An 18072-nucleotide genomic window follows, 5' to 3' on the forward strand; every position below is an offset into this window, starting at 1 on the left:
ATATCTTCTTCTTCTTCTTTTTTTATTTTTTAAATTTCAGCATACATAGTGGCTTCTCCATGTATTCCCAATTTATCTGTACATGTATGCCATTATTCACTACTCATTACCACTAAAGATTATATATATGATTTATGATTAAAAAGGAATAATCTAGATATGAACTCTACAAACTAATGCTAAATTATTGTCTCATTCACATTTATTTATATATATGGATACGTGACTAATGATTTTCATATGTAGATCGTTCTTAGAGCAACGATCTCAAGGGGGTACTTCATTTCCAAGTATATCACAAGGTTAATCGTAGTTAGGATCTAAAAAACATCAATTCAGTTAACTTGCAAATGCTTTTAAATTAGGGATTTACGATAGTGTTAGTTGATTTTGACAGAGAAGTTATAGATCTTAATATAGAGATAAGATTAAATTCACATGCATTATAAATGGAAAGATGAAATTACAAAAATAACAATGACAAAATTCAACAAAAACAACTCTAGGACACATAAAAAGTAAGCCAGAATCTGGAAGAGTTGAATTAGATATGAAACTTACTTTCGCAAACAACTGCAATCATATCTTCTTGGTTAATCTTTTTTTGTCACGACGAATCTGAGATTTCCGTAAATTGAATGAAAAATTGAAGGCTAAACGGAGTTGAATAAACCTAGAAAAAAGAAGAACAAGAAGAAATGAATAAATCAATCGAATAAACATTAAATGAAAAGATCAAAGCGCTTAATGAAGTACGAATCTTTGTTGAAAAACAAACAACAATACTAAATCGCCTCCAGCTCTATTTCTCTTTCAAAAAATCTAAGATCTGAAAAATGAATAAAACATCAAAAGGGTGATTAGGAAAGTGAGAAAAATCGCAATTTTTAAATCGGCTGAAATTTTGGACTAACTCGTAGAGAACTGGTTTGAAAATTAGGATTAACGAGTACTAGGCCTCAGACGCTAGGACTAGAATGTCCAAAGCCCAATAACTTTGGGATTAAACGTTAATTCCTACCACTGGATAATATCTCTAAGAGCAGGTAGAGCCAGTAGCCATATGAAGATCGTAGAAGGACTTGTATCTTCAACGCTATGCTATTTCTTAGTGTCAGTTGTACTACCTCCACAAACCAATGACAGGATTTCTTGTCTTTGTAGAAGCTAAAGACGTACGTATCACATGCTTTTCGTGCTTCCCATGCTTCCCGTGCTTGCCGCCCAAACCATGCCCAACACCGGGAACCACCGACACCGTGTCCAACACCATAACCACCGTTTCCTCCATCTGAAGCACCATGTCACGACAACTGGTGGGCACCATAGGCAGCAGCCACTGCTGCAGCACCCCCAGCTAGAATTCCTCTCATGACCCCCATTCCTCCACTGTCACCATGTCCATGGTCTTTATATTCATAATAAGGCATAATAAAAGTAGATGTCAGCAACCTAAGTTACCCAACAATACAGCAAAATACTTTTGAGCATAACTGATGTAAGTCGTGTAACTAACTAATGTGCAAGTGTCTGCCAGTTATATACGCATACCTCCATGATATGGAACAGATATCCAGCAGGTGGGTATATACTTGTTGTGGGTATCCTTATGGTGGGTATCCTTGTTGGGGCAGGTATCCAGCAGGCGGGTACCCTTGTTGAGGGGTAACCACCTGGTGCAGTATTCCCCTTGTTGGAGAGGATGATGCCCGGGAGGGTAATTTGAATGCCCTCCATGTGCAGCTCCAGCGGATCCATGAGTCTTGTCACTTGAGTCATGCTGGTTTTTTCCACCTCCCATTTTCCTGAACTGCCAAATAATGCTGCACACATCAAGTTAACCAAAATTCTTAAAACCTACTGTTTGAATTGAGCAACATTGGGTTCAATATTAAGCAAACAAAAAACAAAATCTGAGATATATACCATCTACAAATTTAAAGCATTGGAAACAGTTATCCCCATTATTTGCAGCAAGGGCCCTAGACCCACATTTTGACGCAATCGAAGAACTTTTGTATCAGAATTTGATACTGAGAAAACAACCATGACATATAATAAGATTTCTATTAAAGAAATTGAACACCAATTCCTTATTATCTAGATATTGTTTTAAAGGATTCCATAAAATATCTATCAACGTTGAGACAAAAAACGAATTCAGATCAATTTCCTTATTATCTAGAGGTTGTTTTAAAGGATTTCACAAAATATATAGACAACAAACGAATTAGGGTCAATTGAATCGCACAGCTATCAAGTTCTAGGGTTTTTTAAAACGAAGAAGCATGTTGGTCAGATGTTTAAGATAGCTGCTATGAAATCTGATTAGGCATGAAGAACCTGAAAAGATTATCAGAAATGAATTATAAAACCATAAAACCTACTGAGAAGATAATTACCTGGAAGAATTATCCATCCAATCTAAGTTGCAACTTAATAACACACAAAAAGAAAATTTTCGATCTCACGATAATTTTATTCGGAAAATTGAGATAATTTTTAATAGTCGGCTCTTAAATATTTAGCATGGGAATTTTTAATAGTCGGCTCTTAGATAGTAGCAAACTCCTAGCAATCCTAGTGGTTTCTTTTTTGAGTTGATTGAGCTAAAGGCTTCCATGATCTAGGTTTAAGTTAATGATCAAAGGATTTGTACTTGCATCAATGCTTACACAACAGTAGTGTTTGTTGTGTCGCGCAACGACTGAGATATATTCATTTTTCTAACTAGCCGCTATGATCCTTCCCTCATGTATCATCAATATCCAATATCAATATCCAATGGCGTTCCGCGAGATTAGCCCACGTATCACCTCACAGTATTCAATTCTCACTTTACTTATTAGTGTTTTTACTTCCTGTCAATATGTGAAACCGCCTCCATGGAGATCAATCGAATGCGCTGACAAATGGTTGTTTGTATTCCTCATCTTCGTCGGGTAAAAAGAAGAAAATCTCTGTAAATCATTCTCATGATATAAGGCTTCTAATCGACTTATAAATTGTCTCCTGTAGGAATTGATCCTGCCAAATCAACTGCTAGATCTAGAAGATCGTTTAGCTATCTAGAGAGATTTGTGTTGCTTTAACGATCTATTTTATCAGAGGTTCAAACTTCCAGCTATTTAATTTCTGGAGTATGGTTTTCGAATTTTCATCGTTTTTGTCAATTTGAATGTATTCTGCAGGCTATATTTGATTATGGGTTTTCAAGACTTTATCCTTTAACAGTGTTATTAAACAATACTAATTTTCTGATGTTCTTCGTGAATAGGCAAAATTAGTTTTTCCCATCCTAAAGCTGAATCAAAGAAAGATCCAGAAGCGATTTGATAGAAAACCAGGTCATTGATGTTCTTCGTGAATAGGCAAAATTACCTTCGTTTCATCTTAATCTCTCTTTAGTTGATTTTCCCCAAATTCACGTAATTTTTTTAGATTTCGTTTTTTGATTTCTTAGAGCTCATATTTTTAGTCAATTTATCTTGGTCATTGATGAATTATAGATTAACTTTGGACTGTTGAACCTTCCTTTACCAACTCATCATCTTCATGATGCGACTCATTAAATGGGTAGGTTTCTAAAATGTGGAAACATATTGGCTCCTGTAGTATTGTATTTGTTTTGTGGTATATGGTTGAACATTTTTTTGTGGTTTAAAGCATCAAGTTAAGTTGTTGTCACTCCTGAAGCACATTCAACTTTTTCTTTTGTTTTCTTTGTCAGTAGAAGCAAATTTTCATTTGATCAGGCAAATATAAACACCCATTGGAATACCCTCTCATTTGTTACTAACAAATCATTCCCTATATTGAACTTCTTTATATGCAATAAAGCTTGGAGTTAAGCGACTATTACAAATTAGAGGAATACATTTTGATTTCTCTTTAGGCTTTTTCGTATCTTTGTTCTCCAACAAATTGTTTCTGCATCATATGCAGTTCTAATTTTAAATGTTCGATCACTAAATTTTGTGATATTGATCGTAGTGTAATGATTGAACATGTCTGTATGTATTAGTACTGAAAGGTACCCTCCGAGGTGTTCAACATGCTATAATTCAGGAAACCACACTTTGGATTGTGTTGCATCTCATCCATTTTATTGAGATCCCAGACCAACTGGAATTTAACAACTCGGGGTTTTGCATTTTATTAAGATACAACAACAAATTCTTAACTTTTTAAATTTGGTCTTCAGTTTTCTATTTATTGTGTATGAATGGAAATCTCTCAAACGTTATCCTCTTTACCAACTGCTCCCACTTGAATTGTCTTCCTTTTGGAACATCTACTCATGACTTTGTGTAGAGGTTTTACAAAAATCGTTAACTGTAGGAAAGCAAAATTGCATCGCAAATTTCATCAAGCCCCTCAAGAACAACTCCCAAAATATCTACAACACTTTCAACAGCGTGCACAATCGTGAGGAAGCAAACCTTTTGTTATTCAGATGACAATCTGCAAGTTCCCGCTTTCAATATCAACGGACTATAGAGCATATGAGAACCTATTTAAATGTCTAGAGGTTGTTATCCCTCACGTAGTCACATCAAGAAATATTACTACTGTTAGACATATTCTACATCATGTTTTATTTACTTACTATAGAAAGTTATACTTTATAATTGAATTTTATGCTTCTATAACTGTTATTAGTATCCGTGTCTTGATGGGTTGTTATCATGTGTAGAAGAGCAACTGTCTGACGTCCAGTATGAAACTAATTTGATTGCAGCATGGACCAATATATGGAAAAGACATACTATAGACGATGATGTAGGTTTTTTTAATTGTTGTAGTAAATAGATTCGAACTCTAAGACCTGTGGAGATTAAATTTAAAGATTTAATGAAAATAATAAAGTGAGGGTTACTGAGACTAGGATTCCACCGCATTCATAACATAAGGCTCAATTATTTATTCTCAACAATTATCGCTCAATCAATAAAATAACATCGACTCTTATTTTTCCAAGGTAGATTCTCAAAATATTAGTTATAAATCGTAAGCATGGGACATCAAACATCTAAGCAAGCATTACCCATCAAAGAAAATGATAACTAATTAATTCAAATCATAATTCTATTTTAATTAGTGCAAAAGTCATATAGAAAATAAAATAAATTCACCCATATATGAAGTTCGGATTCCTCCGTTGACCCAGTGACGGGGATTAGCTTCACATGATGAAAACACACTCAAAAATATAATTCATAGCTCAAATGGTGTTTTTATTGAAGAAAACTAATAATACAATGAATCTGCAACGCTGTTTTGACGTTACAGAAGTCACCGTTACAAGAGTTGTTGCAAATTCAAAATAAGTGTGCCAAACTGACTGTTACGAGTACTGTTTATAAAAGACAGTTCTCTGCGACAGTCAGTGGACGTTATAAATTCTTCTTCTTCTTCTCTGCAACAGCAGAGAAATCTGTTCTGCAACCCTCTGTTCTTCTCCTCAACTCTCGATGATTTCCTCCACCAGCACCCTTTATATAGCCGGCAGCACTAAGAAATCTCGCTCAATCACTCCAAAAATTCTTCCATTACTCGACAGTAAAAGAATAAATCCTCGAGATATTTTCTTCCCTTTCTTTTCTTTTCACACGTCAACTAGTAGCTGAATTTCTCCCAACACGACACCAACACGTTCTCAACAGAAGTTAAAGTTCTCCAGACATACAAACCTTCGAAATATAGGATAGAAAATCCCGAGAATAACTCACAAATGTGTTTGCCCTGTTTTCTCTAACTCGGTGATTTATTCGAATCCATCTAATATACCTATCTTGTTTAATTGAAACAGGATTATTCCAAGCCCATGAAGCAACCAAATCCGGGGAAATACCGTGTATAACTCTCCCTGTTTTCTTCCAACCGAATAATTATCCCATTATTTTCGAATTTAATGTGTTAACCTTTTCTGTTTAATTGTAACAGGATATTCCCAAACAAATCTCAGAAAATATTCATGAGAAAATCTCTCAAATCACTGCCACTATGTGACTATCTATCGAGCATTTAACACCTTCCATGTTTTCCAAAAATATACGATTTCCTTCAACTCTAAACACGTACAAAGTCTTCTTGTTATCCTCATAAAATCACGACCAGAATCTCACACAAATGAGATTTTCTTTTCCCGCAAAAAAACAGTTTCTCGTGAAGAAGATGGGTGTGCCCCTATCCAGAGTAGGGGTGCCCTTAGTAGGTAGGTGCTGAGAATGAATTTGGTCTGTACATAGCCATGGGTTCCTCTTATCCAAACTTGAAGTCCGCTTAGCAAATGTCCTCCAGGGGTGCGTTTAACAACTTTTCGAGCTAATTTTTCCAAAAATGTTTATTGCCAAAAACACCTACAAACAAGTTTATTAGTGATAAAATGAGTCCCAGCTAATGTAATTACGGGTGAAAAAGCATCGCACTTTCGTGTTTATCAAATTCCCCCAAACTTACATTTTGCTAGTCCTCGAGCCAAACAGAACAAGACCCGCTACACAGCTGGTCATATAATAAGAGAGAAAGAGAGACCCGCTACACAGCTGGTCATAAATTTTTTTTTTTAGACCCGCTACACAGCTGGTCATAACAATAATCATCTTTTTTTTTGAAGACCCACTACACAGCTGGTCATAATAAGAAAAAAGAAAAGACCCGCTACATAGCTGGTCATAACCCTAACAATATTTTTTTTTATTATTATTTTTTAGACCCACTAAACAGCTGATCAATCATTCTCTTTTTATATTTTTTTTAGACCCGCTACACAGCTGATCATGATTTGCAAAAAAAAATTCCTGAAAAAAGTAAAGTAAAAAGTTAACCACTCCCCCACACTTAAACATTACATTGTCCTCAATGTAATCGAGTCATCCAACGTAAAAATTAAGATGGAAAATTCATAATATTGAAAAAGTAAACGAAAACATAAAAAATAAAATAAATATACCTACTGGAATGTACAGAAAAAGATCCCCAAAAATTAACAGCCTGAAAATTTGGGGATCAACCCAGAATACAGTATTTACAAACGACAGTTTCACAATTATGATATGAAAATATGGTGACACTAAAACTGTCAGAAATAAAGGATTACCCCCAAACCTAGTTTTTAGTTCACATGGAAGTAAGTATAGAACAAAATATGGGGATACTATTGGGACTAGGAAGATATCAATTGTCTCATGCACGGTATCAGAAAACAGACAAGTCCTCTGGGTATTTGGATGCAAAGTGATCCAACAAAATCTTAAAAGCATACAATTCTAACCCTAAATTAGGTAACTTTTGGAAGTGTAGGGGTCTAGAAACAACCTCTAAGTCGGGTGAATGATCTTGCGAGATAGGTTCATCTATGGAATTAGGAAAATCATCTACACAATCATCCACAGAGTCATCTATATATTCTTTCTGGAATAGGGAGTCACTACAAGACTGATCATCATCATCATCAAATAATTTTTGGCATTCCGAATTCTCAATCTTTGTTCCAAACTAGATGGTGTGTATTTGTAATACTTCTCATATATCATTAGAGGGGATTCTTCAATTACCTCATGTGGAGCAGAAACTCCATACCGTTGCCTACGCTTATATTCAGCAAGCGTCATCTCAGATGAGGTTTCCTGATAATTTGACTTTCTAAGCTTATATTACGCCAGCGTCATCTTAGGTGACGTCTCCCCAGAAGAATTCATCATCCTCAAAATGTCCCTGAAAAGAAATACAAAAATAAACGCTTAAAAAGGAAAAAAAATCTAAAATGAAATGAAAATACTGTACAAAAAAAAAATAAACCTAAAAATTAATCTAAATACAAGACCCCCGCAGCGGCGCCAAAAATTGATGTATTTTTTTTAATTGTTGTAGTAAATAGATTTGAACTCTAAGACGTGTGAAGATTAAATTTAAAGATTTAATGAAAATAATAAAGTGAGGGTTACTGGGACTAGGATTCCACCGAATTCATAACATAAGGCTCAATTATTTATTCTCCACAGTTATCGCTCAATCAATAAAATAACATCGACTCTTATTTTGCCAAGGTAGATTCTCAAAATATTAGTTATAAATCGTAAGCATGGGACATCAAACATCTAAGCAAGCATTACCCATCAAATAAAATGATAACTAATTAATTCAAATCATAATTCTATTTTAATTAGTGCAAAAGTCATATAGAAAATAAAATAAATTCACCCATGTATGAAGTTCGGATTCCTCCGTTGACCCAGTGTCGGGGATTAGCTTCTCATGATAAAAAGACACTCAAAAATATAATTCATAGCTAAAATGGTGTTTTTATTGAAGAAAACTAATAATACAATGAATCTGCAACGCTGTTTTGACGTTACAGAAGTCACTGTTACAAGAGTTGTTGCAAATTCAAAATAAGCGTGCCAAACTGACTGTTATGAGTGCTGTTTATAAACGACAGTTCTTTGCGACAGTCAGTGGACGTTATAAATTCTTCTTCTTCTCTGCAGCAGCAGAGAAATCTGTTCTGCAACCCTCTGTTCTTCTCCAAAACTCTCGATGATCTTCTCTGCAACACCACCACCCTTTATATAGCCAGCAGCACCAAGAAATCTCGTTCAATCACTACAAAAATTCTTCCATTACTCGGCAGTAAAAGAATAAATCCTCGAGATATTTTCTTCCCTTTCTTTTCTTTTCACACGTCAACTAGTAGATGAATTTATCCCAACACGACACCAACACGTTCTCAGCAGAAGTTAAAGTTCTCCAGACACATACAAACTTTCGAATTATAGGATAGAAAATCTCGAGAATAACTCACAAATGTGCTTGCGCTGTTTTCTCTAACTCGGTGATTTATTCGAATCCAGATAATATACTTATCCTGTTTTATTGAAACAGGATTATTCCAATACCAATAAGCAACCAAATCCGTGTAAGACTCATGCAAACCAAATTCAGGGAAATACTGTGTATAACTCTCCCTGTTTTCTTCCAACCGAATAATTATCCCATTATTTTCGAATATAATGTGTTAACCTTTCCTGTTTAATTGTAACAGGATATTCCCAAGCAAATCTCAAAAAATCTTCATGAGAAAACCTCTCAAATCACTGCCACTATATGACTATTTATCGAGCATTTAACACCTTCCCTGTTTTCCAAAAATATACGATTTCCTTCAACTCTAGACACGTACAAAGTCTTCTTGTTATGGTAAGAAGATAATCATGTCTTAATGACACAAAAATCCTCATAAAATCACGACCTGAATCTCACACAGTTCAGATTTTATTTTCCCGCCAAAAAAAAAACAGTTTCTCGTAAAGAAGATGGGTGTGCCCCTATCAAGAGTAGGGGTTCCCTTAGTAGGTGGATGCTGAGAATGAATTTGGTCTGTACATAGCCATGGGTGCCTCTTATCCAAATTTGGAGTCCGCTTAGCAAATGTCCTCCAGGGGTGCCTTTAACAACTTTTCGAGCTAATTTTTCCAAAAATGTTTATTGCCAAAAACACCTACAAACAAGTTTATTAGTGATAAAATGAGTCCCAGCTAATGTAATTACGGGTGAAAAAGCATCGCACTTTCGTGCTTACCGGACAACATCATTGATCACAAATAGCTGCAAAGCAATCTCCCTTATGGAAGGTAAGGAAATTGATGTTGCAATGCTAGCTAGCTTATAGTTATGGCCTTAATGTGGTAATGAAAAATCTTTGATCTTCTTTTTATTCAGTGACTTGCATCATTTAATTATAACGATCTGTTATGCATTTAATGGCTGCTTCATATAATATCTTAGGCCATTAAAAAAACAACATTGGTCTATATATCTCTGATTAACGATTCAGGTCCTCTGTTCTTCCAAGTTCCTCTGCTAAACCTCTTCACATCCAATTATGTTGGAATTTATATACGGCATCTATTCAATCACTACAGAGAACTTCTTTTTTGTTTAAATTTTAGGCAAAAAGGTGTTAATAAGAGCACCCATAGGTTAACCTAATTCTGCTACTATAAAGTTGTTCAAGTGTGATGGGGAATCAAAGAACATAACAAGACAATTACCTCCTCATGACCTTGCTTTGTTTAGACAAACTTTCTATAATCTGTCATGAACATGAACAATTCTGTAACCTATCTCAGTCTGTTGTAATCATACACCACTTAAGGATATAAATATATTATTATTCTCAAAAAACAATTAGCTCACTTTCTGAGAAGATTCCATTTGAATTTTGAAAATGAAATGAACAAACAATCAGTAGTGCCCTTACGCTAACTTTTTGAGAATATTTCAATTAGAATATAAAAATGAAGTGAATAAGCCATCAGTAGTACCCTTACCCTGACTTGCTTGGAATTGGTCGAGGGTTTGTCAGATAAAGAAAGCCTTCAACCTGCGTCACTTAAATAGTTAAACTGCAAGCCTACCCGGCAAATAATAACTGATTGCAGAAGATTTTGCAAAGATACAATTTGTTTACCTTCCTATTAATTGTGTCTTTTATCTTTTTAGGGCTTGGCATATCAATTAATTGACGATGTTCCCGCTTTCACGGGGACGTCAGCTTCCCTTGGAAAGGTTTCGCTTTCTGACATCTGTTGTGTAATTCATCTCTGAATTTTGCACCTTTATTATGTTTGGTCACAGAATTTATCTTTGCATTATCTAGGAGTAGATGAACGAAGGTAGGAAACCATTTTCAGAAGGACCTTTAAACTCACTATTTCTTACCATTTGGTGCATGAAGTTTTTGGCCTTAATAGAGAATTAATTGCTTCTAATCATTTGGTATCACAAAATGCAGTACAATATACACATAAGAAAATGCTTGCCGAAACAGGGTACTTCGTATAAGGTGGCTCTATTGTGTGAGAGATTTATGTAGTTTATAATCGGTGGTTCTTTTTGTCACATATATATTGCTGAAATTGCTTGCCGATAAACGGCTACTTCGTAATTCTGAAGTTGAGTGTTACTCTAATTAAAATAATTTACATCATTTATGTAAAAAATATATTCCAGCAATATTTCACTCAATTTAGATTATAGATGATGGTGTTTGGGATACTTCAAGATGGTATATATATTTATTTATTTCTTGCCCTCTCCCTGTTTATTTTCAATGTTGTGCAGTTAACATGTCCAACACCGCGTCCTTCTAAAAACCCCTTAATTATTTCCTATTTATGTTAACTCTTTATATGTAGGCCGCTAATGTCGTCATGTGTAACGCCACCGCCACCAATGTGTTGAGCGTAAGTGAGTGGCACTTTCTTGCCTATCCTAGGTGTAACAAGAAAGGTCTTGGTGAGCAGGGTGAACTTTGGTGCACTAAATGTGAAACCAAAGTTGATCCATCGCAAGGTAATCACCCAAAATTGTAAAAAAAATTTATCTGAGAACATTAAAAACTTTTCATCCCTCAACTAATGCAGCAGACGATGGGTCTTTTTTGCATCACAAGTTTATGCTTCGCCTTGAAGTGAAGGACCACACTGGCACCACAATCTTTGTAGCTCTGGATAATGAGATCCAGAAATTGGTACACCAAACCGAGGATGAGTTAATAACGGCGTCAGAGGTAATCTAGCTAGGTCCATGTTCACCGATTTGAATGTAGAAGCGGCGGTGAGGTCTGGATTCTTAGAGAGCCTGCATCAATCTGTGGGAATTCTAGATTACTCTCAATGCCTTCAATATGAAGCAGAAAGTTCCAACCGGTTTCACCCTCAACGGCGTTAACCCCTATACTCTGCCTGTGCATTTAAAAATAGGACAAAGATATTTCTGCATCTGTGAAAGTTGAAGGGACCTCGAACAATGTTGATGGACCGCCACTAAGAAGGATCGCCTTGAGGAAACTGTTCAAGTGGGGATGATGAAGCTGATGAATGATCCACCTCAGCACCTGAAATTGTTTAGTCAATGTCATTCTATGTTTTGTGTTTGCTTTTTTTTCATACCATGTTTACCAACCTATGCAGGCCTGATAATAGTTAAGTTTATTATGGAAGTTTTAGAACTTTAGTTATGAACGTCATTTTCATATTGCAAGATGGTAGGATAACTTTAATACTGTATATCTCATTTTTATAGAATACATGGCCTGTTAGACTTGGGTTGATGCTTCAGAATCACATGGGTGTATGCCTTAAGAGTGTGTTAGCTCATCATCTGGTACGTATGACATATGACACACGATACCCTGTTGGTTCACGGTTTTGTATTTTAGGCAATAATGTTTAGTTAGGAAACACTCCTTCCTTGCAGTTCAAGGAAGTCTCTGTATATATACATATGTATCTTCTGTAACTTGCGTGTGCGTTAAATAATAATCAAAGTAGTTAAATTTCTGTTAAACATTCTCTTCTGCTATCTATATCTTCTTAAGTTACCCTAAACCCTAAGTAGTTCTAGCTTGGTATCAGCTAGGTTTAGGTCCTTTTAACCCTCTTTTTTCGATTAGTTCTCTTCCTCAAAAATCATGTCTACTACAGCTTCTACCACCTCTGCAATCATTGATTCATCTCCTCCTTCTCTAGTTTAAACAGTGGCCTCTGTTCAATTCTCTCAACCTCATCATATCATCACTATTAAATTAGATGAAAACAATTAATCTTTATGGCGAGCTCAGTTTTTGCGGTATCTTCAAGGTTATGACCTCGATGGTTATGTTAAGGGTACGAAACCTTGTCCAGCATCTCATGTTGATGGTGTAGTCCCTGCACCGGCATTTCTCTCTTGGATAAAACAAGATAAAATCCTAGTAAGTTGGTTGTTCTCTTCTCTTACACCTTGTGTCTTTCGTCATGTTCATCGTCTGACGACTTCTAAAGCAATCTGGGACTCTCTTGAAGCTCAATATGCCTCTAAATCTGATGTTCAAATTCACCATCTTCACTGTGAGCTACGTGCTCTTAAGAAAGGATCAAAAACCATGCGAGAATATATCAATCATGCTCGTGACTTAGTGGATAGTCTTGCTGCTTCCAATACAACGGTTACCGACAAAGAATTTCGTCACTGTCTTCTTGCCGGTCTTGACAATTCGTATGATGTTATTGTTACATCCTTGACTACCACGATGAGTTCTCTAACTGTGGAAGATTTTCTCACTTTTCTTCTAACCTTTGAGTTACGTATGGAGCATCAGGAGAAAGCGCTGCATACTCAGCCTGTAGCAAATGTTGCTTCTCAAACTCGTGGAAATTCAGCGACTTCATCTCGTTTCTAAAATTCTTGCCCAACTCAATCCGTCTCGGCATCAACCAGGCCCAATTATGCAGCGACCACAGCTCGGCCCAACTATGGAGCGAACAACAGATTTTCGAACAACACCTCCAACAGATTTTCAAACAGCAGTTCTCGTTTTACAGCTCCTCCATCACCATGTGACCGCTCTGAGCTTCCTTGTCAACTTTGTGGCCGTCCCAATCATGAAGCACCAGACTGTTGGAATCGGTTTGATCGTGACTTTCATCCTCCGCGTCGTCAACCACCAGTTTCTGCACCGCGTGCATATACTGCTCAAACTGGTTTATTGCCAACTCCTCCATGGACTCCTGACAGTGGTGCTACCGATCATATAACGAATGATCTCTCTCTTCTTCAATTTCTAACTGAGTATACTGGTCCTGATCAAATACAGATGGGTAATGGTTCGTCTATACCAATTTCTAATGTTGGTTCTTCTATTTTGGGAACTCCTAATCGTAAGTTCCATCTTCGTAATGTTCTTTTTGCACCAAAAATCTCTCATAGTATCTTATCTGTTTCTCGTCTTACTACCGATAATAATGTCTTATTTGAATTTCATCCCAAGTTTTGTCTTGTGAAGGATCGATGTACCGGGAAGGTCCTTCTTCGCGGCAGTAGAAAGGTTGGTCTTTATCAACTTGATGCCTCGTCTCAATCTCCAAAAGATTGCATAGGAGAACGTGCTAGTTTACAAAACTAGCATGCTAGAATGGGACATCCAATGATGCGCACAGTTCGCAAAGTTATTTCTCAGTTTTCTCTTCCGGTTTCAAACCAAACTATTAGTTTTTGTTCATCTTGTCATGAGCATAGGGGTCATAAGTTACCTTTTAAATCCAGTACAACTATTTATTTGAATCCATTAGATTTAATTGTCTCGGATGTATGGGGACCCTCTCAAATTTTATCTAATAAAGGTTACAAATATTATGTCATATTTATTGATGCGTATTGTCGTTTTACTTGAATGTTTCCTATGTCTCAGAAATCTGACGTTTTCTCTATATTCTTTTTGTTTCAAAAGCATGTTGAAAATCTTTTTAATCGCAAGATAAAAATATTTCAGTCTGGCAATGCTGCTGAGTATCGCAAACTTACTCCGCATCTCCAGAAACTTGGAATTTTTCATCGTTTTTCATGCCCACATACCTCTGAGGAAAATGGTTCGGTTGAACGTTGTCACCGTCATATTCGTGAAACTGGTCTTAAAATACTAAATATGGCTTCTATGCCGTCTTCTTATTGGTATGATTCATTTTACACTGCTTGTTATTTAATGAATTATGTCTCATCGACTTCCGTTAATAATTTTTCTCCATATGAAGTTCTTTTTGGAATCCCACCCGATTATACTTTTCCTCGTGTATTTGGTTGTTTGTGTTATCCTTATCTATGCCCGTATAGGTCTCACAAAATGGAACCTCTTTCTTCTCCTTGTGTTTTTATTGGTTATAGTCCATCTCATAAGGGTTATAAGTGTCTTCATATTTCTACGGGTCTAATATACGTCAGTCGTCATGTTGTTTTTGATGAGACCACCTTTCCCTTTGCGTCCGCATCATCGCCTTACCTGGCATCGCCTCCTTCACAGGTAACCTCATCTTCTCCTTTCTCTATTTCTTTACCTACAATTTCGTCTACTCAATTTTCTGTAAATCCCGCCCTATCAACTCGCACGGCTCCACCAAGGACGTCTTCACCTGCTCAGCTACTGTCTTTACTGTCCACAACAAGGCAGTCATCATTTTCTCAACAACTATCAACATTTCAGTCTCCAACAGCTCCTCAGCCTCCATCTAGTTCACACACAGATGTTGAAACTGTTGTCACTCTCTCCAATACTAGTTTGTCTGCACCTGCTTTCCATGTGGGTTTACCTTCCACCAATGGCTGGTCTCCAACACCTGGCGCTGTTCAGTCCAGTCTCTGGCACCTGCCATTACGAGGTCTCCAACTCCTGGCGCTGTTCAGTCTCCAACACCTGCCGTTCCTCGGTCTTCAGAATCTGTCGCTGATCAGCCTTCTAACAATGCTAGGACTCCAGTGCCTGCCAATGATCAGCCTCATACATCTTTTGACGTGCTCAGTTCTCTACATACGGTTGCAGACTCTAATACTCAGGCTTCCGCTGTACTACCAATTGTTGCAACACATCGAGCCAATGGTGACAAGGGCTAAGGATGGTATCTTTAAACCAAACTCCAAATACGCAGTGGTATGTGATTCACTTTATGAACCTACTTGCATTTCCCAGGCTCATAAAGATCCAGACTGGCGTGTCTCATCTGATGATGAGATAAATGCACTAATTCGCAATGGTACATGGTCACTAGTACCGTATGATCTTTTTATGAATGTTATCGGATGTAAATGGGTTTTTCGTATCAAACGAAATCCTGATGGTACAATTGCACGTCGTAAATCTCGCTTAGTTGCAAAGGGCTATAATCAGCAAGAAGGGATTGATTACTCTGAAACGTTTAGTCTGGTTGTTAAACCATGTACTATACGTATTATTCTTACATTGGTTGTGCAACTTATCTCACAGTTAGTCCTATATTTCATGCATGGACAAAACATATAGAAATTGACTACCATTTCGTTCGTGATCAAGTTGCTTCTAAACTTCTTGATGTTCGTTTTATATCATCTAAAGATCAGGTTGCGGATATATTCAAAAAACCACTCTCTAAAGATCGGTTTTATCTTTTAAGGTTCAAGCTAACGGTTCAAGATCACCCGTTACGCTTACGGGAGGGTGTTAGCTCATCATCTGGTACGTGTGACATATGACACACGATACCCTGTTGGTTCACGGTTTTGTTTTTAGGCAATAGTGTTTAGTTAGGAAACACTCCTTCCTTCCAGTTCAAGGAAGTCTCTGTATATATACATATGTATCTTGTGTAACTTGCGTGTGCGTTAAATAATAATCAAAATAGTTAAACTTCTGTTAAACCTTCTCTTCTGCTATCTATATCTTCTTAAGTTACCCTAAACCCTAAGTAGTTCTAGCTAAGTGAACTCACCGTTGAATGAAACTGGAATGGCTGTGCGCAACCACGGAGATAAAATTTTATGAAGATATTTGAAATTTATAATTCGACAATGGGATGTTAAATTTATTCTCCTTACTTCCCTGGGTTTGGAAAACCCAGTGAAGACTTGCGTATGGGTTAGGAAAACTTTGTGGCGACTAGCTTATGCTGCTTATTAGTATTGCTATTAGCTGAGAAGAGAAAACTTTAAAATTACTATTAGTGGAAAAGAGATGACAACTTTAAAAATAGAATATAAGCTACAATTCATTTTATTTTGGGAAAAATGAATATAGAAGTGTTAAAGTGGAAGGATATAGATGCTAACTTTTAAATTGAAAAATTGGTTACCGGTAAAATGAAAGAACTCTATAATCTCATGCACCGTGTCCGTTGCTCTATGAAATGAACCTACGACGTCGACTACAGACTTCAGAAATTGTATTTCGCTCTCTTAATAAGAGTTGGCGGCTTTGGTATAACCTAAATTTAGCCATTTCAATTGTAACTGTTTGAGGCATGTTTTTTTTTTTTAGATCTGAACCACTTCTTAAGTTCAATGCATTTGCAAATATGTAATATTTTTAGCTCGCTTTATTTGACACCATCAGGAGGTGTGCATGCACTGTGTGGGTCAATAAACCCCAAAGGAGCTATGCCTGGAAAAGGGAATCTTCACAAAAGTCTATCCGATGCTCTCTGCAGAGAGAGACTTATAGCCGGCATTTTGGTTTTCTATCAGTGAAAACAAATCCACTGAGAACTTAGTATGCAAGGAGATATGTTGCATGAAATATGATTGCTAAATGATCGTTTGATGTGCAATGGACAGTTACCATATGGTTCAGCAGTATCAAAATTATTGATTTGTGTTGTTTCTCGATTTGAGATTGATCAAAACCACCGATAAATGAGTATTCGGAGTGTGTCGCTTTGGCTCTAGGCTGGAATGCACCGAGATGTTTCCAATAAAGCGAACAAGCAATCACAACTGAAATAAACAGACCCAGCTTATTACCCTGTGAAATAGCCCGTGCCGTTAGGCACGGGTCATTCCCTAGTACATATATATACACGCAAGGCCAATTCCTTGCACGGACTCCTCAACCGATTTCTTTCTCTTTTTTTTTTTTTGTTTTTTTGTGTCAACGATTTCCTTTTTCAACATGAATTCCTTTTTAAGAGTTTCCGTTTTAAGAGTTTTTCCGTTTTTTTCTTTTTTATTTAATTTATTTAACGGTTAGGACGTGAGTTTTGTCCACCCATACTAATGTACAGTTAAGTATAGGTGTAAACACGGTGTAACTAAATAAAATCAAGTGTAAATTCTAATATAAGTGTTGTCTACCTAATTAAGTATTTGATGTATCCAAATTGTAACCAAATTTTAATTATTACAACCAATAGAGTTATGTCAAGTGTCCTCACCCTAGCTTCTGCATTAGAAAAGACCTTTCTAGGCCAATATGAAGCGAGGGTTTCATCACCGTTTAATGTTAGAGCTTTATTTATCAAGACCTTTTAAGGGGAAGATTTTGAATCCATCGAAAGCCGGTAATCACTTTTCCTTGCATCAGAACTCTTATCTATTAGGCATGGGCCGTGACTTTCTGTTTCCATGTCATGAAGTTTGAATCGGCTTACTTTGGACGTCTACTCGTCTAGTGAATATTTTAGCATAAGACGTTGATCTTCTAAACTTCACATAAAAAATCTATCTGACACCAATTTCGGAACGATGCTTTTCCAAACAATAAGATCTATTAGGATAAACTTCAAGTAA

The 18072-nt window shown here is 36.5% G+C and overlaps 1 protein-coding gene and 1 long non-coding RNA gene across 2 annotated transcripts; one reads left to right on the plus strand and one right to left on the minus strand.

The window, feature by feature from the left end:
• Positions 1-1304: 1304 nt before the first annotated feature.
• LOC113361731 (glycine-rich protein A3-like) lies at positions 1305-1801 on the minus strand. The gene is made up of 2 exons (XM_026604869.1): positions 1552-1801; positions 1305-1408 (listed from the first exon to the last, which is right to left on the minus strand). The coding sequence occupies exons 1-2, from the start codon at positions 1799-1801 to the stop codon at positions 1305-1307; spliced, it is 354 nt and encodes a 117-aa protein (XP_026460654.1).
• A 1238-nt stretch (positions 1802-3039) lies between these two features.
• On the plus strand, positions 3040-4777 carry LOC113337633. The gene is made up of 3 exons (XR_003354366.1): positions 3040-3140; positions 3278-3347; positions 4742-4777. It is a non-coding gene; the product is annotated as an uncharacterized LOC113337633 (long non-coding RNA).
• Positions 4778-18072: the final 13295 nt, after the last annotated feature.

Source organism: Papaver somniferum, chromosome 1 (genome assembly GCF_003573695.1).
Source record: "Papaver somniferum cultivar HN1 chromosome 1, ASM357369v1, whole genome shotgun sequence".
In the NCBI taxonomy this organism is placed as follows: Eukaryota; Viridiplantae; Streptophyta; class Magnoliopsida; order Ranunculales; family Papaveraceae; genus Papaver; species Papaver somniferum.